Raw genomic sequence first — 22,734 nt, 5'->3', positions numbered from 1 at the left:
CCCCCCCCCCCAGTTTCCTAGCACAAAGCTATAGGTAAGGCTTTTCAGGAGGGTCCTTGTGGTAAGTTAAATGGGATCTCCTAATTTATTTGGAAAATAAATACAGAGATGGGTAAGGCTGGCATCAAGATCTGGTTTGGTGATGGTTGACCTCATGGTCAGGTTACTGGTTCCTATATATAAATGGATTAATATCTACTAACAGGTGGGCTTGGCACAGATAGTACAGGCTTTACCTAAAACAATCCAGGACTTTTGGTCTAGCTTAAGCTGGCTCCAACACCTCTCTCAATGGGCCACTTCCTCCCCAGTCTGAATAATGAACTCTGCCTAGCCACCAGACTGGAAGCAAGTTTGTTGGGGGAAGGGAATACCTGAAAGCAGATAATTGCCCACCATTTGGCACGATTCCTGCAGGCAGTCCATGCATTCTGACCTCAAGAGAACCTTAAGGATTAATGTGCCTGTCACCTAAGAAGTTGGTTTTAGTAACTGTTAACTTTGGTGGTTAATCCTTATCTCCAGGAGTGTAGACAACCCTACCTGGATAAATGATTATTGTTCAAAGATAAACTGGAACCTCATTCAACCCTCTTCTAACAACTGGTCCCTTCATTTTCAAACTCATATGGCTCAAATGAAGGCAGCAGTATCCCAGGAAATGAATTCATAATTTCAGGAAACAGTTGATTACTAAAATCTTAACAAATTTCAAAAAAGGTAAAAGTTCTTGAAAATCTTTTTTTAAAAAAGGAGTCTCTTAGCTCCCTCACAAAGCCCACTGTGGCTTGTGCCTTGTCCTGGCTACATCACAGCGGGGATCTCTGAAGACACTGTATCCAGGGGCTGCCAGTGACAGTCCATCAGTGCGTCGTACAGCTCCTCGCTCTGCTCCATGAACTCCTTGTTGGCCTCAGTCACATCCAGCTGTGGCATGGGGTCTGGAAGAGAAGCAAGGATGGGTTCAGGGGGCACAGAGGGGAGAAGCACTCAGCAGCCACAAGAGACTCAGTACTCTCCTTCCTCTCGTGGGCTGACAGCACTGCCCTGCAGGCTTTCTGTGAGGATGAAAACAGGGTAATGCACAGTTGACACTTGAACAGCATGAGTGTGAACCGCGTGGGTCCACTTGTATGTGGATTTTTTCAAGAGTAAACGCTACAGTACTACACTATCCACAGTTGGTTGAATCTGAAGATGTGGAGTAACAGGATAGGGAGGGCTGACTATAGGTTACATGTGGATTTTTGACTTGTGAGGTTGGTAGGTGCCCCTAACTGTTGAGCTGATCAAGGGTCACCTGTACTCAGAATGTAACACATGTAATTAGAACTCAAATAATGGCAGCTGTTACTCCACATTTATTAAACACTACACATATCTCTAGCTGTCACATGCACCGGATTTTCTGATGTGGTCCTGTTTTTCAATTTGGGTTTGGAAAATCTGATCAACAAAATAATCATGAACAATGAATGTCTAATGAAAGAGCTATGGTCAAATACAGGAGCTGAAACACCAAGTCCTGTATTTTTAAACTCGTCTTTCTTGATTGCAATAGTGGTATTTGTTCACCAGAAATCATGACAAAATACATATAGTTTTCTTTTTTTTTAAACCCCTAACAAATTATCCTTAGGAGGGAATTGAAAATGAACCTCAGCTGCATCCAACTTGGATGAGTCTCACAAACAAAATGCTGAGTATTGAAAGAACCAAGACAGTACATACAGTACAATGGCATTGAAGTTCAAAAACAAGCAAAACCAAACCCTGCTATTTAGGGATGCATATCTATGTGATAAAACTATAAAGAGAAGTTTTGTCCCTACAAAACCCAATACAGTAAGTAGTTTTCCTTAGCGGGGTTGGGGGTTGTGACTGTGGGAATGTTGGCAATGTTTCCACTTGACCTGAATGAAGGTTTCATGGGCATTTCACCATTACATGTCAAACTATACATGTTTTATCTACTTTTCCATGTACTTGTATTTCACAATTCAAAAAGTTTAAAAGAATCCTCAGTTACTATGACTGATAACATTTTATATTTTCCTTTCAGTATTGTTGGTTTAAAATGCACACACCCAGAGCTTCCCTGGTGGCGCAGTGGTTGAGAGTCCGCCTGCCGATGCAGGGGACACGGGTTCGTGCCCTGGTCTGGGAAGATCCCACGTGCCGCGGAGCGGCTGGGCCCGTGAGCCATGGCCGCTGAGCCTGCACGTCCGGAGCCTGTGCTCCACAGAGGGAGAGGCCACAACAGTGAGAAGCCCACTTACCGCAAAAAAAAACAAAAACAAAAACAAAAATGCACACACCAGGCCTTCCCTGGTGGTTAAGACTCCGTGCTTCCAAAGCAGGGGGCATGGGTTCCATCCCTGGTTGGGGAAGTTCCGCATGCCTAGGGTGTGGCCATAAATAAATAAATTTAAAAAATAAAATGTACACACCCATTCATTAAAACATTTTAAAATTAACTGGAGAAATTAAAGATCTTAATAAAGAAATCCCACGTACTCTGACTGGAAGACAAATACAGATGGTCCTCGATTTAATGATGGTTTAACTCACGATTTTTCAACTTTATGATGGTAAAAAAGTGACACACATTCAGTAGAAACTGAATTTTGATCTTTTCCCGGGCTAGCGATATGTAGTACAATATTCTTGTGACGCTGGGCAGCAGCAGTCACATGATCACGAGGGTAAACAAGTAATACACTGAAACTGTTGTTTTTCACTAGGATTACAGTATTCAATAAATTGAGAAAATCAACAGTTTATCATAAAATAGGGTTTGTGTTAGATGATTTTGCCCAACTGTAGGTTAATGTTAAGTGTTCTGAGCCTGTTTAAGCTAGGCTAAACTATGACGTTCGGTAGGTTAGGTGTATTAAATGCATTTTTGACTTAATGTTAAGTCGAGGAAGATCTGTATTGTTAAGATGGCAATACTCCCCAGAGTGATCTATAGATTCAATGTGATCCCTATCAAAATCGCAGCTGCCTTTTTTTGTTGTTGCAGAAATTGACAAGCTGATCATTAAATTTGTATGGAAATGCAAGGCACCCAAAATAGCCTGAACAATCTTCAAAGATAAAAGCTACTAGAAAAAAATAGAATTTTTACAACTCAACAAAAAGACAACCCAATTTAAAAATGGGCAAAAGACTTGAATAGACATTTCTCAAAAAAAGATATACACATGGCCGATAAACATACGAAAGTATGCTCAACATCATTAGCCGTCAGAGAAGTGCAAGTCTAACCATAATGAGATACCACTTCAAAGCCACTAAGATAGCTAAAATGAAAAATAATGACTGTTGGTGAGGATGTGGAGAAACTGGAATTCTCATATGCTACTGGGAATGGAAATGCTTCAAGCCCTTTTGGAAAAGTTTGGCCATTTCTCAAATGGTTAAAAAGAATTTACTACATGATCCAGCAATGCACTCCTAGGTATATACCCAAGAGTACTGAAGACTTTTCTATATCCACACAAAAACTTATACACGCATGTTCATAGCAGCATTATTCATAATACCAAAAGTGGAAACAAATGTCCATTAACAAAATGGATATCCATACAATGGAATATTATTCAACCATAAAAAGAAATGAATGACATGCTACAACATAGATGAATCTTGAAAACACTAAGTGAAAGAAGTGAAAGAAGCCATTCACAAAGGACCACACATCATACATGATTCCATTTATTTAAAATGTCCAGGATTGGTAAATCCAAAGTAGATGAGTGGTTGCCAGGGAAAGGATATTGGAGAGTGACTGCTAGGGGTTTCACAGGGTTTCTTCTGGAATTAGTGGTAATGGCTGCAAGACTTTGTGACTATTCTAAAAACTACTGAATTCTACACTTTAAAAGGGTGAATTTTATTTTATGTGAATTATATCCCCCAAAATAAAAAACAAAAAACCCTAACTGGGATCTTCCTGTATATCCTATTTCAGGACTTTTTTCACTGAGAACATTTTCCTATGTCAATATTCTTAGAGAAAGACATGATTTAATAAAACAAACAAAAAGTCTTAAGAAAAACCTTACTGGACTTCCCTGTTGGCACAGTGGTTAAGAATCCACCTGCCGGGCTTCCCTCGTGGCTCAGTGGTTAAGAATCTGCCTGCCAATGCAGGGGACACGGGTTCGAGCCCTGGTCTGGGAAGATCCCACATGCCGCGGAGCAACTAAGCCCGTGAGCCATAACTACTGAGCCTGCATGTCTGGAGCCTGTGCTCCGCAACGGGAGAGGCCCTGACAGTGAGAGGCCTGCGCACCGCGATGAAGAGTGGCCCCCGCTCGCCACAACTGGAGAAAGCCCTCGCACAGAAACGAAGACCCAACACAGACAAAAATAAATAAATAAATTAAAAAAAAAAAAAAAAAATCCCCCTGCCAATGCAGGGGACATGGGTTCAAGCCTTGGTCCAGGAAGATCCCACATGCCGCGGAGCAACTAAGCCCGTGTGCCACAACTACTGAAGCCCGCGCACCTAGAGCCTGTGCTCCACAACGAGAAGCCACTGCAATGAGAAGCCCGCACACCGCAATGAAGAGTAGCCCTCTCCCTGCAACTAGAGAAAGCCCGGGCGCAGCAACTAAGACCCAACGCAGCCAAAAATAAATAAATAAATTTATTAAAACAAACAAAAACCTTACTGTATTTGTCTAACAAATCCCCTATTATTAGATATTTATCTGTACTGATATCATTTTGGGATAAAATCTTTCAGGTAAAATTGATTCAATGGACATGAACATTGTAAGAATTCTTTACAGAAACATAGTATATTTTAATTTGTATTTGATTACTAGTATTAGCAGTGTGATGGTTACATTTTATGTGTCAACTTGGTTAGGTTACTGGTGCCCAGTCTAGATGAAGATATTTTGTAGATGTCGTTAACATCAACAAATCAACTGACTTTAAGTAACGATTACTCTCAATAACATGGGTGGGCCTTAGCCAATCAATTAAAGGCCTTAAGGCCTTAAACTCAAGGTTTCCCAAAGAAGGAATTCTACTTCTAGGCAGTAATACAGAAATTCTGCCAGAGTTTCCAGCTTGCTGGCCCACCTTACAGATTATAAATACGTATATCCTATTGGCTCTGTTTCTCTGGAGAACCTTGACTGACACAAAATAATGTATGTTTAAATTCTTTTTTCTTGTGGTTTATAGACCATTTGTGCTTCTTTTGTATATTTTTTCCCCTTTTTTATATATTTATTTATTTTTGGCTGCATTGAGTCTTCATTGCTGCGAGCAGACTTTCTCTAGTTGAGGTGAGCACACATTACTCATCGTTGCGGTGCGCAGGCTTCTCATTGCAGTGGCTTCTCTTGTTGCAGAGCACGTGCTCTAGGCACGCGGGCTTAGTAGTTGTGGCTCAAGGGCTTAGTTGATCCGCAGCTAGTGGGATCTTCCCGGACCAGGGCTCGAACCCGTGTCCCCTGCACTGGCAGGCGGATTCTTAACCACTGTGCCATCAGGGAAGTCTCTTCTGTAAATTGTTTCCAGTTTTCTCAGCTACTCTTTTTTTTTTTTTTTTAACATCTTTATTGGAGTATAATTACTTTACAATGGTGTGTTAGTTTCTGTGTAACTTCTATCTATTGGTCTTGGTTCCATCTTTTAGCATCTTTTGCAGTACGTGGGCCTCTCACTGCTGTGGCCTCTCCCGTTGCGGAGCACAGGCTCCGGACGCACAGGCTCAGCGGCCATGGCTCACGGGCCCAGCCACTCCATGGCATGTGGGATCCTCCTGGACCGGGGCACGAACCCGTGTCCCCTGCATCAGCAGGCGGACTCTCAACCACTGCGCCACCAGGGAAGCCCTCAGCTACTCTTAAGAATCAACCAGTGAGTGCTGAATCAACCAGTCAGTGGTGAATCTTTTCACATAAGTACTGTGTCCGTTTCTGCCACCAGAGGGATATTTCTTTCTCTTGTAATTTTAATCTAAATTATGAGTTGAGGCTTTGAGCATGTACAGCATCTCCATATGGAAACTCCAGTCACTCCACTCAGTGGAGGTATCAGCATATGGGAACAGACTAGCAAAGGGCTCCATCAAGGGCAGGCATTTGTTTTCTTGTTGTTTTTCATTTGCTTGTTTGTTTGCGGTTTTTTTTGGCCGTGCCACATGGTTTGCAGGATCTTAGTTCCCCGACCAGGGACAGAACCCAGGCCATGGCAGTGAAAGCCCCGAGTCCTAACCACTGGACCACCAGAGAATCCCCAAGGGCAGGCATTTGGGTGTGTGGAACTCTATGGACACACGTACAATAAAGCACCCTTCCTCACTCTGAAGACTGGGCCTGGAGGATGGCCTGTTGAGCCAAGGGATAGATGAAGAAAGATGACAATCCCTGCGGTGTCCCATCACTGTGTGGCTATTAGGTTGAAATGGGAGGTGTTAGGGAATTCCCTGGCGGTCCAGTGGTTAGGACTCCACGCTTTCACTGCCAAAGGTGTGGGTTCAACACCTGGTGGGGGAAGTAAGATCCCGCAAGCCATGCGAGGTGGCCAAGAAAAAAAAAAGGGAGAAATCATAACTGTGTGGTAAAGAGCATGAAGTCTGGGGCAAGACTGCAGGGGTTCCAAGACAGTCCACCTCTTGCAACTATGCTGACCTTGAACAAGTAATTTAACTTCTCTACCTGTTTTCTCTTCTGTAAAATCAAGATAATTGTGGTACTTACCTCAAAGCCGTAGTGGAGGTAAAATGAGTTAATACATGTAAAGTGCTTAGAACAATGCCCTGCATATAGTACAACCTATTAGCTATTATTAACTACCTAAGCTTCAGTTTTTCTTTTCTGTAGAATGGGGTTTATAACAGTACCTACTCATCAAAGTGTTGACAGGCAGCAGTGCCTGGCACAAAATATGTTGGCTATTATTATACTATTAATGGATGAGAAAGAAATAGAAAAATTCTAAGGAGTTATACACAAATATTATTACAATCAGGATAATTTCTTTAAAAAGGAGGCAATGCAATGTTTCCTGCAGGACACGGTGAGAGACTGAGGATAGAAAGACAGGGACCCCAGGTTCAACCTTGCTTCTAACTCACTGTGTGACCCTGAGAAGACAGCGAGGATCGCCAACTCCCCATCCGCCAACTGAGCTCAATGTCCTGCCCAGCCCACCCCTAGGGTCACTGCTGCCAGAATTAGATGACAGCACATAAGTGAAAGTGCTTTAAAATGCTATTAAGTATATACAATATTCCTATATGTATAGTTTTTTAAAACATTTTAATGAATTATATGTCATTTCTCCCAATAGATATTAATATAATAGCTGCCCCTCCCACTAACAGATTTGCTTTATCCAATAGATGTTTCTTCTGCTGGTCAACAGCTTAATCATTTGTATGAATCCCTCTAAATACATAATCGCGCTCTTGTTCCTCTTAGCAATTTTCCCATTAATATTTAAGTAAGCTTACCTCCCAATTTGAAAAATTAAATTTGAAAAAAAAAATGCTACGGAGTAGACAAGTTTGTTTTTTGCCTGCAGATGTTTCCTTTAAAGGATATTTTGCTTACAGATCACACTTTCCCTATGACCTTCTCTTTCTTTTTTTTTTAAAATAAATTTATTTCATTTATTTATTATTTTTGGCTGTGTTGGGTCTTTGTTGCTGTGCGCGGGCCTTCTCTAGTTGTGGTGAGCGGGGGCTACTCTTTGCAGTGCGCGGGCTTCTCACTACAGTGGCTTCTCTTGCTGCAGAGCACGGGCTCTAGGCACACAGGCTTCTGCAGTTGTGGTGCACAGGCTTCAGAAGTTGTGGCTCACAGGCTCTAGAGCGCAGGCTCAGTAATTGTGGCGCACAGGCTTAGTTACTCCATGGCATGTGGGTATTCCTGGACTAGGGCTCGAACCCGTGTCCCCTGCATTGGCAGGTGGATTCTTAACCATTGCGCCACCAGGGAAGCCCCTGACCTTCTCTTAAAGAATAATTCTTAAAACAGACTTAGAAAAAGACTCAAAGTTTAAAATCTATCTTACATAAAGTTTTATTTACTTAGAAATCAATGTCTGATTTTTTGACAACTGTTATTTCTTTAAACCTTAAACCTAACATCTGTTCAGAAACATGTTGAAAAAAAATCTTGTTTTTTATAATTTTGCAAACCTTAGAAACTCCTTTAAGAAGTACGAATATCTCATTTGAAAAAAACATTTGTCTGATGGTTAGCAATTCCTCTGGTTTTCCTTTCTTTTTCTTCTGTTAAATTCAGTAAAAATCATAATAAACTTTTAATTTAAAAAAGTAATAATGGCTATTACTATGTAGAAAAATTAGGGGTGATTTTCAGTTTCTTCATAATACTTTACTGTATTTTTCAAACTTTCAATAACTATTACTTGAGTGAAAAAAACAAGTAATTTAAAGATATATGGGAAAAAATTAAAACATGAAGTGAAAAAAATAAATTTTACAAACTGTGAAACAAATATAAGGCAATGGTGTCTTTGCTACAGACCTATATCCTGTCAGGGCTCCCTCCCCTGTCAGTTGCTCCCCAGGGTGCTTTGAGATCTGCACTGCCCCCTCGGATGACACTCACATCTTATGCACTGAGTGAAGGGATTCCTTTCTTACCTTCCAATGCATCATCTCCGACTTCTTCATATGTCTGCCAAGAGACCAGAGAGGTGGGTGAGAAGCATGGTGAAATCCTGGCCCATGACTAGGATGGTTTATTTTTAATAAGAGGAACTAAGCTGCTTCATCTTTCCTTCTGTTTTTTTCTGAAGCCCAAGCTCCCGTCCTTACCCATCCCATCCTGGAGAATCACCCAGGTCTCTACAGGATGATGTAACCCAAGAGGGCCAGACCGGCCAAATCACGGTTACCTGCATGGTGCTCTGGGTATAGCCATACTGGGGATAACTGTAGCTGTAGCTGCCTGTGTTCTGGTCATAGCCCCACTGGGCATAGTAGTTCTGGTACTGCTGGTAATACTGGTTGTAGCTGTAACTGTACATTTGACTATATTCCACTGGCTTCACACGGCTCCTTAAATGAAGAAATAAACAAATAAGCAAACATTTCCATAACACTATATGACCAGGGACTGTTCTGAATGTTTTACGCAGATTAACTCATTTAATCCCTACAATGGTGCTATGCAGTAAATATACCATTATTCCTATTTTATAGATGAGAAAACTGAGGTACAGAGAGGTTACATCATTTGTCCAAAGTCACACAGCGAATAATAGATTCAAACCCAGGCAGTCTGGTCCCAGAGCCCAGCTTTAAAGATAGGAACTTTCAGGAATTCCCTGGTGGTCGAGTGGTTGGGACTGCACACTTTCACTGCCAAGGGCCTGGGCTCGATCCCGGGTCGGGGAACTGGGATCCTGTGGGCTATGCAGCATGGCCAAAAACAAAAAAAAATGATGGGAGTTTTCAATGGTTAGGTTTGTCTCTCTTGTCAAACCTTGTTAGTACTGACTTTTCCCCTTCTCAAGTTCTTAGAGGGCTGTTTTTCTGCCAGCCACAAAGGCTCAGGTGAACATGGCCTGGAGGATCTGGATTTATAATGACCCAAGAAGCATTTTAAATTACAAAATATCTTACCACCTTTTCCCCACAAAAACACAAGAGAAGCGTTTTAGTAGCCTGGAACTGTAGTCAAAGCTACCATTTATGGAGTAGGTACTTGAGATTTGTGCCCATTATTTTCCTTTTAAAGATTTATTTATTAATTTATTTTTGGCTGCGTTGGGTCTTAGTTGCAGCACGCGGGATCTTCGTTGAGGCATGCGGGATCTTCTGTTGCGGCACACGGGCTCTTTGTTGTGGTGCGTGGGCTTCTCTCTAGTTGTGGTGTGTGGGTTTTCTCTTCTCTAGTTGTGGCACACAGGTTCCAGGGCACGTGGGCTCTGCAGTTGTGGTGCGCGTGTTCCAGAGTGCGTGGACTCTGTAGTTTGGTGCACGTGGGCTCTAGTTGCTGCACGTGAGCTCAGTAGTTGTGGCGCATGGGCTTAGTTGCCCCGTGGCATGTGGTATCTTATTTCCCTGACCAGGGATCGAACCTGTGTCCCCTGCATTGTAAGGGGGATTCTTTACCATTGGACCACCAGGGAAGTCCCTGTGACCATTATTTTTCATACATAGTTTCCTATTTTAAGTCCTGCAAAGCTCTGTGATAGAGCTATTATTTATTATTCCCATTTTACAGATGAGAACACTGAGCCTCTGAAAAGTTAAGTGATTTACCCAAGACTACTCAGAGGAATGAAGCCAAATTTAACTCCAAGGCTCACACTCCTACCACCACACCACTACATACAGCTCCTGCCCTGACAGACTCAAGACCCCTTGCGCGTCCCCAACTTCCTGCATTCACCAATCAGGGCTGAGGCCTAGGGTCAGCAGAAAGCTTTCTTCTCTGATTCCACGGCTATCCCAGCCACTGCTAACCAAAGACAGAATGTCAAACCTGCAAAGGATCCACTGATTTCAAAAACGTAAAAAACCACGTGGAACCAAGTTCCTTGTGAGTTTAATGTCTGTCTGGTGAGCAGGACTCAGCCAGACCAGTTAGACAGACCATATCTGATTTCCTTAGCATCACATCCTGATGGGGTGGCTTGATGAAGTTCGACGGCAGATTCCCTCTCTACGCCCACTGTCAGGCTGGAAACTGCTAACATTCGCCTCCATGCTACCCCGCACCCCGGCCATGTGTCCAAGGAGCCCACCTCCCTCCTGACATGTTCAGGTCACTGGAGGTACAGGCTCTCTGGCCTGGGTCTGCACGCTTCTCTTCTGTTTCTCCACACTCAGCTCTTACAGGCTAACTCTCGAAGGGAACTCTTATCACCTTCAATTCCCAGTGCTTGAGGGCCACTCCCCACAGGCAGGCATCAAATACTGACAATGTTCAGTGAAGAAACAGATGTAACAGAACATAAGCTCCCTGCAGAAGAGACTTTGTTTCTCTTGTCTATAGCTACAATTTCAAAGTCTAGGGTGGGGCTGCAGTTCTAGGGACTCATTATGGTTGACTGAATAAATGGTGACACAGCAGAAACAACCAAAATAGTAAACATCAGAGGAACTGCTAGACAGAATACACAATCAAAAGAATATCTTGCAGCTATTAAAAACATTACAATGACGACGACTGTGCAACTCAATGGCAAAGTGTGTATAATGAGTAAACTGGGGAAGAAAAAGAGTGAGCACTGTTATTGTAATTTAAAAATGAATAAAGAGGGACTTCCCTGGTGGTCCAGTGGTTAAGAATCCACCATCCAATGCTGGGGACACGGGTTTGATCCCTGGTTGGGGAACTAGGATCCCACATGCCACAGGTAACTAAGCCCTCGCGCTCTAGAGCCTGTGTGCTGCAACTACTGAGCCCGCATGCTCGGGAGCCCATGGGCCACAACTAAAGTGAAGCCTGCGTGCCGCAATGAAGAGCCCATGAGCCACGACTAAGATTCGATGAAGCCAAGTGAATGAATAAATAAATAAATAAAATATTTTTTAAAAAATGAATAAAGAAATGAATCTACCACATGTAAATTGACCCAAATATATGTAGTGTGTGCGTTTTTACATCTACATCTGTATCTATATTTATACATCACAGAAGCTTATGGAGAAGCCTGGAAAGGAACCCAGAAATTATAAGCAGTCATTTTAGAGTAATGAGAACATTCCTTTCTTTTAAATATTTTCTTTAATGTTTTTATATACACAACAGAGCTCAGGGACTTCCCTGGTAGTCCACTGGTTAAGAACTGGTCTTACAACTAGGGGAGGCCAGTTCAAATCCCTGGTTGGGGCACTAGGATCCCACATGCCGCACAGCAACTAAGCCCACGCACCACAACTACTGAGCCTGTGTGACACAAATACAGAGCTCACACGCCGCAACTACTGAGCCTGCATGCCACAACTAGAGATCCTGCATGCCGCAACTAAGACCTGATGCAGTCAATAAATAAATAAATAAATATTTTAAAAAATATGGCTCAAAACAAATAATATTTGGAGGAGGGGAATCACTAAAGCTGATCTTCCATGTATTAAACATTGTTAAACTGAAAAGAGCCTCCAAATCTTTTGCTGCTTTAAAAAACATGGCCATTTGGAAGTTCTGCCCTAAGAGTGCAGCCACTTTTCTACTTTTAACACGGAGTTTCTCAGCCTTGGCAAAATTGACATTTGGATGGCGGGGGCAGATTGTTCTTTGTCACAGGGGCTGTCCTGTGCACTGTAGGATGTTTAGTAGCATCCCTGGCCTGTACTCATTAGATGCCAGCAGCACCTCTCCCCCAGTTGTGATAACCAAATTTGTCTTCAGGTGTTCCAATGACCCCTAGTTCAGAACCACTGCTTGAGCCAAAGGATGGAAGATTATACGCAGAGAAAAACTGTCTTACATCTGAGTAAAAAACCTGCTTGGAGTTGTAAGGAAAGAAGGGTTTTCTGCACAGAGTGACAGGTACAATAGTGATGTACATATTCTCTTGTGTTTGTATCATTAATTTTTTTGGCTGCACCACACAGCTTGTGGGAATTCCCTATATCATGTTCCCTACATCATGAATTCTTAGCCACTCCCATAGCAAGGGACACTCATAAGAGGTCTGTAGGTTTCATTGATACAAAAAAGGCTAAAATTGGCTAAAAAGTATAACTTTCTTCTTTCTGCTCAATTCTTATTAACTGTATGGATAAATTTTTAACAGCAGCACTACTGGGCAAAGAGCAGGGACATGAAGTTTGCAGACCCAAACTGCTCTTCCAGCATCACTACCAGCGACGTCTGAATGCATCTGCCTCCCCCAGTCATAGCTCTCTCCCCAGCTATGAGCTTCTGGAGGGGCAGGGTTATGCTAGCTCATCTCTAGCACCCAGCCTGGCAAATATCAGGCACTCATTATTTGTGGCCGAACTGAATCTCCTGGCAGCTTCCCATTCAGCACGTGGACGCCGATTATCAACAACAGACGAGGCGTGTGTGGGTGGGGGTCAGTCCAGAAGCCCTCCCTGGCCCCCACGCCAGCGCGGGACTCACGCTTTAGGGATCGCCACACTCAGACGCACTGGTTTAGACCCCAGTCCAACTGCTCCCTGGCACTCTGTCAGGGCTCGCTTCTGTTCCAGCTCATCTGTGAATTTCACAAAACCATAGCCCCTGCAGAAGAAAAACACACACTATTTGGATCACAAATGTGATGGAGGTAAAGCCTAAGAATGGAAAAGGGGCTGAGAAGGGAGACAGTCCATCAAACCACAGGGGCAGGGCTGAGAGCCCCATGAGCAGAGGGGTGCCACAGAGCCACGTGAGATTCAAGCACTGCAGGAGCCCAAGATCTGCAGGATTCCCACTTTCAGTTCATCAGTCTCTTCCATACTGTCCTGATAGGGCTTCTTCCAAAATAGGAGCTTACCTCCCAATCTACTTGAAAGTATTATTATTATCATTATAGTAGCAGCGGTAGTAACAGTCATAGAAGGTCACTCAGCAAATATTTACCGAGTATGCTCGGTATCACACGAGGCACTGGGACTCAGCAGTCACAAGCAGATGAGGTTCCTGCTCTCCTGAACTCATATTCCACTTGGGGGGTAAATGAATGATAACTAACATTTAATGACCATTTATTACTTCCCAGGCATTGTACTGAGCATTTTCCCAGGATTATCTCATTAACTGTCCAACAACTTGATGAAGGGAGTATCCACATCCTACTGAAGACAGAACCAAAGTTCAGAGAGGTTTAATAGCTTTGCCCAAAGTCACAGTAGAAGCAGGATTCAAATTCAAAGCCCAAGCTCATAACTAGTACTCAGATCAAGAAAGAACTTTTCCTGACAAATATTGTATGATCTCACTTATATGTGGAATCTAAAATATGATACAGATGAGCTTATTTACAAAACAGAAACAGACTCACAAACATAGAAAACAAACTTACGGTTACCAAAGGTGAAAGGGGGTGGGGGAGGTAAATTGGAAGTTTGAGATTAGCAGATACAAACTACTATATATAAAATAGATAAACAAGGTCCTACTGTACAGCACAGGAAACTATATAAATATCCTGTAATAAGCCATAATGGAAAAGAATATGAAAAAAGACTATATATACATACAAACCTTTCCTGAGGTCTTTCCACTTTTTTTTTTTTTTTAACATCTTTATTGGGGTATAATTGCTTTACAATGGTGTGTCAGTTTCTGCTTTATAACAAAATGAATCCGTCATTCCACTTTTAAAGTAACAATAATAAATAAAAGAAGAAACACCTATAAAGCATTTCCTATTGATTCATTTATATTACATCATTCAATCCTTAAACCACCCCATGAGAGATGCAGAAACTATTAATCAGTCCCGTTTCACAGATGAGGAAACAAGGTCAGAGGTTCAGTAACTTGTCTGCTGCATAATCCCTGGGCAGTACTGAGGCTGGGATTCACCCCAGGCAGTTTAGCTCCAGAGCCTGTGCTCTTAACCACAATGCAACATGGCCTCGTTACCACACCTCCATCTATGAGATAAATGCTGCAACCAACAGGGTAGGCATCAATAAAACGAAGGCCTTACTTAGACACTCCTGTCTGGTCCAAAACCACCTTGCCTCCCCGACAGGAGGGGTAGACTTTGACGAAGAATTCATACAGCATGCCATCATCCACATCTGGGGTCAGGTCCCCCACAAAGAGGGAGTACTCGGGGCTGAGAAGAGAGAACAAAATTCAGAGACAAAGACCCAAACTTTTGTTCTGATGAGCTCTTTTGGCCCATTCTAGGTAAATCTTTTCTGGGCCGCCTTAGGCAACAACACACATGATGGGTCCTTGACCAGGTCCTAATCTGTTTCATTTGGCAGTCCTGGCAGAAGAGTTACGGAAGGAGTCCCCCGCCCCAGGTCGCTCACCCACTGTATAACGCCTGTCTGGCTTCAAGCATTACATGAGTGCAGACAGGGGCACACGTCAGAGGTGCTCAAAAGATAAAACTAGAGATTCTGTATTCACTGCATATTTTCAATTCAAATGGTGAAAGGCAGAGGGAAAATGAGAACTGAACCTTCTCTCCTTAAGATGTGCTAACATGAAATGCCTCAACTTTTAGGACAGGGGTCAGCAAACTTTTTCTATGAAGGCCATATAGTAAATATTTTAGGCTCTTTGGGAACACCTCTGGTCTCTATTGCTCTTTCTTTGTCTGTTTTCACAATCCTTTAAAAATGTAAAGGGGGGACTTCCCTGGTGGTCCAGTGCTTAAGACTCCACGCTTCCACCACAGAGGGGCATGGGTTCGATCCCTGTCAGGGAACTAAGATCCCGCATGCCACGTGGCGTGGCATGGCACGGCATGGCATGGTATGCATGCATACATACATACATAAGTAAATATGTAAAGGGAGTTCCCTGGCAGTCCAGTGGTTAGGACTCCAGACTCTCACTGCCAAGGGCCCAGGTTCAATCCCTGGTTGGGGAACTAGGATCCCGCAAGCCGCACGGCACAGCCAAAAAAAAAAAAAAAAAAAGTTAAAACCATCTTTAGCTTGCAGGTGATAACAAAATTAGGCCACAGTTTGCCAGCCCCTGTTCTAGAACAATTCTTTAAGAAAAAAAAAGCAAACATTATTATTTTATTTCAAGTTAAAGTCAGAATACACAAAAGGAAAAAGAAAACTAAAATTACCAATAACCCAACCACTCAAAGGTAATCACTAAGAACACTTTGATATATACTTTTGTCTTTTTTCTTTGGCTTCTTTTGAATTTAACAAAAATTGGATACGACTCGTTTTGTTTCTAGCATTTTTTTCACTTTTAGCATCTCACCAACATCTTAACATATGAATTCTGCTATGGCACATTCATAGATACACAGCATTCCAAATAATGAACATATTGTAATTTAAACCCCTTCCCTATTATTAGATTACTTGGGTTTTCCCCCAATTTTGCCCATTATATGTAACACTTCAATGAATACTTTCTTTTAAAATTTTTAATGGAGTATAGTTGATTTACAATGTTGTGCTAGTTTCTGGTGTACAGTGAGTGAATCAGTATATATATACTGTTTCATGTTCTTTTCCATTATGGTTTATTTCCCTATATAGGCCATTACAGAGTACTGAGTAGAGTTCCCTGTGCTACACAGTAGGTTTTTATTAGTTATCTATTTATAAATAGTAGTGTGTATATGTCAATCCCAATCTCCCAATTTATCCCTCCCTCCCCTTATCCCCTAGGAACCATAAGTTAGTTTTCTAAGTCTATGGCTCTACTTCTGTTTTGTAAATAAGTTCATTTGTATCCTTTTTTTAGATTCCACTGTGATATCATATGATATCAAAGAACACTTTCAAGGCTAACCTTTACACACATCAATGAATAAACTCTGAAAAGCAGAATTACAGGTTCAAAGGGTACAACTCTATCTAAAGCTTTTGATACATTGTTCTAAAGCTTTCAGACAGCAATTTGGAATGCTCAATCAATTTATGTTGCTACAACAGGTTGATTCTTACTGAATAAAATGTCAATACTGTGGGCAGTCATGGGACTAGGGGAGGGACCAAATATAGAGAAGACATGGGCCTTGACAGGAAGCAAACTAGAAGCGTCCACCAATAGGGATGGGAGGGGGTCGACCTTAGGAGGGAGGCAAAGCAGGGCCAAACTCGGCTCCCCATTCTCCTCTTTGGGAGTGAACAGCACAGTGACACATCTTGTCTCTATCTAGACATTTCCTAGGACTTGAAGCTACCTGGTGGCTACTCTGTACTTACCTGTTATCTGGCTGTTTCCCATAAGTGGCATAGTTCAGTTTAAAACGTTTTGCCTGGAAATTCAAAAACAAACAAACTAAAACAGAGAAAGGTGTTTTAAGAGTCAAACAATATTTGAAAAAAACTGAAATAAATTACCTTGGCCAAAATATCTCCCCCTCTCTAAGCCTCAGCTTTTTCTCCTGTATAAAAGGAGGGGGTTGCACGGATGACCGCTAAGAGCACTGCCAGCTCCATGGTTCTATGAGCCCAGGTGTGCCAGCGTGGTGCAGCTGTAAGCTAAGTAACTGTGGGAAGAGCAGAATGTAACTCTCTTGAAAGGTGTCCTCACTGCTGCCAGCCTGTTCTGCTTTCTCAAGCAAGAGGTCTAGAGTTTCAAGTCTTCCGTTATGGAGGCAGCGATGCAGAGTGAAAAGGGAATGGATTTTAGAGGCAACCAATCTTCAGTTTGCATCCTGGCTCTGCTACTTACTACCTGTGTTGCCTTGGGTAAGTTATTCCATTTCCCTGTGATTCAGTTTCCTGGTCTGTCAAAGATAACAATGCCTACTGTTTAGGGTTGTTACAGGATTAAATAAAATATACAGTTGGGATTCAATAAATAAGTTATCGATAACAGTAAAAATGGTGACATCATCATTATCTCAGTGTCCTTACAGGTGTGGCTCCTGGAAGGGGTTTCCCGTTGATTTTATGCAAACACTTCTCAGCTGTGGCCAAATCTGCGAATTCTACAAAGCAGTAGCCAGCTGGGATCCTGGAAAGAAAACAGAAAAAGGTAATGGTTAAAGATGTGATACCCAGTTGAGAGACTGAGTCTGGGCCTGAAGGGAGGAAAAAATCCTTTTCTAATCAGAGCCCATACTATTAATGTTTACTATGCAATCCAATCAAACCTTTAGATCTAATGTCCAGTTTATAGGAAATATTAGGAACAGAACAAGTAAAACACCACCACAAGGAAACAAACAAATCCAGAATGCAGGACCGGAATCCAGAACGTAGAACCTTATGTGAGGCAATCTTACGTCTTAAAAAAGTCAATGTTCTGAGAAAAGAAAGAAGTGGGCTTTTCTACATTAAAAAGAGACAAAAGAACCAAATGTAATACAGGATCTGATCTCTGACTGGATCCTAATTCATTAAAAAACAAACAAAAAACAAACAAAAAAACAAAACAAAACAAAAGCTATAAAAGGTATTCTGGGGACAATCATAAAAATTTAAATGTAGACTGGTCATTATGTGGTATTAGGGAATCATTAATTTTGTTAGTGTGATATGAGCATTGTTGGTATGTAACAGAATGTCCAGTTATTGGCAATGTATATTCAAATATTTAGCAGTGAAATGTCATAATGCCTGTAATTTACTTTCATATGGTTCAGCAAAAAAAAAATATATACCTATCTAAATCTATCTTTATAGACAGGTAGATAAGAAAAATATGGCAACATATTAACGATTTTTGAAATTAGGTGTTGAGGGACTTCCCTGCACAGTGGTTAAGAATCTGCCTGCCAGTTCAGGGGACATGGGTTCGAGCCCTGGTCCGGGAAGATCCCACATGACACGGAGTGAGTAAGCCCATGCACCACAACTATGGAGCCCACATGCCACAGCTACTGAAGCCCGCGCGCCTACAGCCCGTGCTCTGCAACAAGAGAAGCCACCGCAATGAGAAGCCCGCGCACCACAACGAAGAGTAGCCCCTGCTTGCCGCAACTAGAGAAAGCCCGCGGCAGCAAGGAAGACCCAAGGCAGCCAAAAATAAAGTAAATAAATAAATTTACAAAAAAATAAAAATAAATTAGGGGGTGGCTGTATGAGAGTTCATTGTACTCTTCTTTCTACATTTGTTTTAAACTTTTCATAATTTAAAAGGTTTTTTTGGATCACCTACCACCAGCCAGGCTGATACAGAGTTGAAAAACATGGTTCCTATTTAGAAACTTGAAATCTATTTGGACAACGTAAATCTATGGACCTTACCTAATTGGGGGATGTCTGTGAGATTCCTAGTGTTCTATTTTTTAAAGCATCACTAAGAGACATATGTAGGAGGATGTGGCTAGATCCTCTGACATCCCTTCCTCCTAAGAGATTTATACTGAAAACAGTTAATTTTCCTCAAATGCCTCCTTAAAGCTATCACCAGTGAAATAAACCAGACTTTTCTGGAACTATGATATTCAGTTCAAATAACCTTCTGGACACCAAGCCAAAAGGTATGGGCAAGGGCAGTACCTGAGCCCAAGGATCTCAGAACAGTCTATGAGCTCCATAAATGTTGACGCTTAGAAGAATGGTGGGCCATCTCTGTGCCTTCTGTCTTGTGTGTGCTAGAATCTTAAGGCTCACAGATATAAAGACCACCACCAGTAAGAGTTGAGCATTACTGAGCACTCACTACGGTCCAAGCACTGTGCTAGCCACTTCACATGCACCATCTCATCTAATCCTCACATAACTCTATGAGGGAATGAAACCATTGCTCCTATTTAGATGTGGAGACTGAGATTTAGCATTATACAATATTCCTTAAACCACACAGCTGGTATATGCCAAAGGCTGGATTTGAATTCAGGATAGTCTGACTACATTCTTTTCAGAACATTTTATTTTGAAGAATTCCAAATATAAAAATTGAAAGAATTGCATAGAAAACACCATATATATGTATATATACCCACCACCTACAATTAACATTTTATTATACCTACTTTATCACATATCTATCCATCCATCCATGCCCCTACCCATTTATCATCCTTATTTTCTGATACATTTCGAAGTAAGTTGCAGATATTGGTATACTTTCCTCAATTACTTTAACATGCTTATTATTAACTAGAGTTCAATGATTTAGTTTTTTCCTTTTAAGGTTAAATTTACATGCAATGAAATGCACAAATTCTTCAAGATGCTGAGTTCTTTCCACCAGATTAATTTTGTGTATTTTAGAACTTTATGTAAATGCAGTAAGGCTTCTTTAATTTAGCATAATGTTTTTAAGATTCATTCATGTTGTCACTATATTAGTAGTCTGTCCCTTTTTATTGCTAAGTGGTATTTTATTGTATGAATATACCAATATTTATTTATCTATTTCCCTATTCATGGATACCTGGACTGCAGTTTGGGGCCATTGTCCAATGTGCTACGCACATCCTTTTTCAAGTCTTTTTTCTGGTAGATGCATGTTTTCATTTCTCTTGGGTAAATACCTAGGACTAGGGACTTCCCCAGTGGGCCAGTGGTTAAGATTCCCCACTCCCAACACACGGGGCCCAGGTTCAATCCCTGGTCAGGGAAATGAAAGAAAAAAAAAAAAAAGAGCCCACATGCCACGATGAAGATCTCACACATGGCAACTAAGACCCAGCGCAGCCAAATAAATAAACAGATATTTTAAATATATATATATAAGATACCTAGGACTAGACTTGTGCCATATGGTGGTAGGTGTATTTAAGAAACTGCCAGGGAATTCCCTGGTGGTCCAGTGGTTAGGACTCGATGTTTTCACTGCCAGGGCCCGGGTTCAATCCCCGGTTGGGGAACTAAGATCCTGCAAGCCGTGCGGCATGGCCGAAAAAAAAAAAAGAAAAAGAAAAAAGAAAACTGCCAGACACTTGTCCCCAGGGGTCATACCATTTTATAGTCCCACCAGTGATGAAAGACGTGGCTGCTCCACATGTGACTGCATTCTTTTTTTTTCTTTGTTGAATTTTAAAAATTGTCGTTGAGTATACAAAACATAAAATGTACCATTTTAACCATTTTTAAGTATATAGTTCTGTGGTATTAAGTACATTCATATTGTTTTGCAACCAATCACTATATCCTTCCTTTTTTATTTAAGCTTTAATTTTATTTATTCTTGGCTGCATTGGGTCTTCGCTGTTGCACACCGGCTTTCTCTAGTTGCGTCGAGCGGGGGCTTGTCTTGTTGCGGAACACGGGCTCTAGGCATGCAGGCTCAGTAGTTGGGCGCACAAGCTTAGCTGCTCCGCGGCATGTGGGATCTTCCCAGACCAGGGATCCAACACATGTCCCCTGCATCGGCAGGCGGATTCTTATCCACTGCGCCACCAGGGAAGTCCCCAATCACCAATCACTATATTCTTAAGCACTATGCTCTGCTGCATATTATTTTTTCTTGGGTCTTATCTTTTTCCCATATTTTCTCAGTTCCTGGTTTTTAATTTACGTTTATTTATTTTACAGTATTCTTATACGCCACTTCAAAGTCTTTGTCATATGAAACAGAATGCACATGTAATGTGTCTGTAAATGCCACCATAAAAAATCAGCTAGAGTTTAGTAATCAATGGTATGAAAGGATAATTCTAATTCTTAATAAAGATTAAAATGTGAGAACCTATATCACTGTTTTAAAAAGAATAAAGTATTACAGAATGTATTTTCATGCCAGTAGCTGATTATCGGGGTTTTCTGTCTGCAGGGACAAGAAGAAAAACATTTAGGCCAGCATGCTCTACCAGTCAGAAAATCCGTCCCTGGGTACCGGGGTTCTGAATACACAAAGTACCTGTTCACCAAACAGCCAAAAACCTGGCCACATTTCGTGTCTCTCACCTGTATTTTTCAACTATTTGACATTTTAGCAAGCTGCTTTAGTACTTGGCACAGAGTAGATGCTCAATAAACACTGTCAAATTGATAAAGGAATCCTGTTATTTCTAACTAGAACCCTAAGGAAACCTAAGCTCCTAAGAGAGAAAGAAGAAACTGGAGGCAATAGAGCACTTCTATCTGAAAGTATTCTCTGCATTTCGTTTTGTATACTTATTTATTACCTCATTCCCCCATTAGCATGTAGTAAACTCCACGAGAGGAGGGACTACGTCTGGCTAGTTTTAGCCATGTATCCAGGGAATCTAGAACAGCAGCACATAGGTAGCATCTTATTCACATAAGAGTTAAGGGCACTCATGAGCTTTGAGAACAGAGCTGAATTACAGTCCTGGCTTCTCATTTAAAAGCTGTGTAACTTTAAGACAGTTGTTAAGCTTCTCTAATAACAGTACTTAGCTCAGAGGTTTTTGCGATTTTAAAGTTCTTATTACCTAGCAGATCATAATCTGTTTGTATTTACTAAGCATATACCATATGCCAGACATCGTTCTAAACGCTGAATGTGAATTAGTGGCACTTAATCCTCACCAGAACTCTATGAGGTAGGTGCTTTTATTATCTCCATTTTTATAGGCAAGGTGAAGAGGGAGAGGTTAAATAACTTGATCAAGGTCACACAGCAGACAGAGCTTTCAAAACCAGTCTGGCTCGAGTCAGCAATACGCTATACGTCCTCTTAACAAGCCCCCAAATGCTTATATCATTACAATAACATTATTAGGGGTGAGAAACCCCGACTCTTGCGATGTTTACCTTCTCCTGAATGACACTTGCAGCGCGATCTACTGAGGAGACCTGAGGCTGAGACGGAAGGAGAGAACATACCCAGTGAGGCGGTTTCGGATAATTTTGACGCTCATCACGGTCTCCCCCATGGTGGCAAAGGCTCTGGAGATGAAGTTCTCATCCATGTAGGGTTCCAGCTGCGTAAACACAAGAGCAGAGCGGCTCAGGCCAGCATCCAGGCTCCTCATTCCCGCATCCGGAGCCCCTCCCCCTCTGCCCGGGGTTTGCTGCACTCCCGCTGCGGGCGGGAGTGGGGTGGGGTGAAGAGGCTTCCGTCTGCGGTGTGATCTGAAGCCTGCGTTCACAGTCCCCTGCCTTCCTTCTCTCCAAATTTACTCCTTTGAGGAAGTCTCCCCTTTGGATTTAGGAACCCCATCCCTCCGGTCCTACAACCACGGGCGCTCTTCAATCCTTGGGATTCCTCTCATTCTATCCGCCCAAAGACCCTCCCTCTTTCC

The 22,734-nt window shown here is 41.9% G+C and overlaps 1 protein-coding gene across 1 annotated transcript in view; it reads right to left on the bottom strand.

Annotated features, from left to right (window-relative positions):
- Positions 1–656: 656 nt before the first annotated feature.
- Positions 657–22,734, bottom strand: part of TRNAU1AP (tRNA selenocysteine 1 associated protein 1) — a 22,643-nt gene continuing 565 nt past the window's right edge. The window contains exons 2-9 of the mRNA XM_007461808.1: positions 22,316–22,413; positions 17,486–17,585; positions 16,829–16,881; positions 14,623–14,754; positions 13,086–13,205; positions 8,899–9,061; positions 8,645–8,678; positions 657–941 (exon numbers count right to left, since the gene is read on the bottom strand). Of these exons, the coding sequence (XP_007461870.1) occupies positions 805–941; positions 8,645–8,678; positions 8,899–9,061; positions 13,086–13,205; positions 14,623–14,754; positions 16,829–16,881; positions 17,486–17,585; positions 22,316–22,413 (837 nt within the window). The 3' untranslated portion in view covers positions 657–804. The remainder of the gene's footprint in view (positions 942–8,644; positions 8,679–8,898; positions 9,062–13,085; positions 13,206–14,622; positions 14,755–16,828; positions 16,882–17,485; positions 17,586–22,315; positions 22,414–22,734) is intronic.

Source organism: Lipotes vexillifer, unplaced genomic scaffold, assembly GCF_000442215.2.
Source record: "Lipotes vexillifer unplaced genomic scaffold, Lipotes_vexillifer_v1.1 scaffold699, whole genome shotgun sequence".
Taxonomy (NCBI): Eukaryota; Metazoa; Chordata; class Mammalia; order Artiodactyla; family Lipotidae; genus Lipotes; species Lipotes vexillifer.
This window is presented reverse-complemented; position numbering and strand designations above follow the sequence as displayed.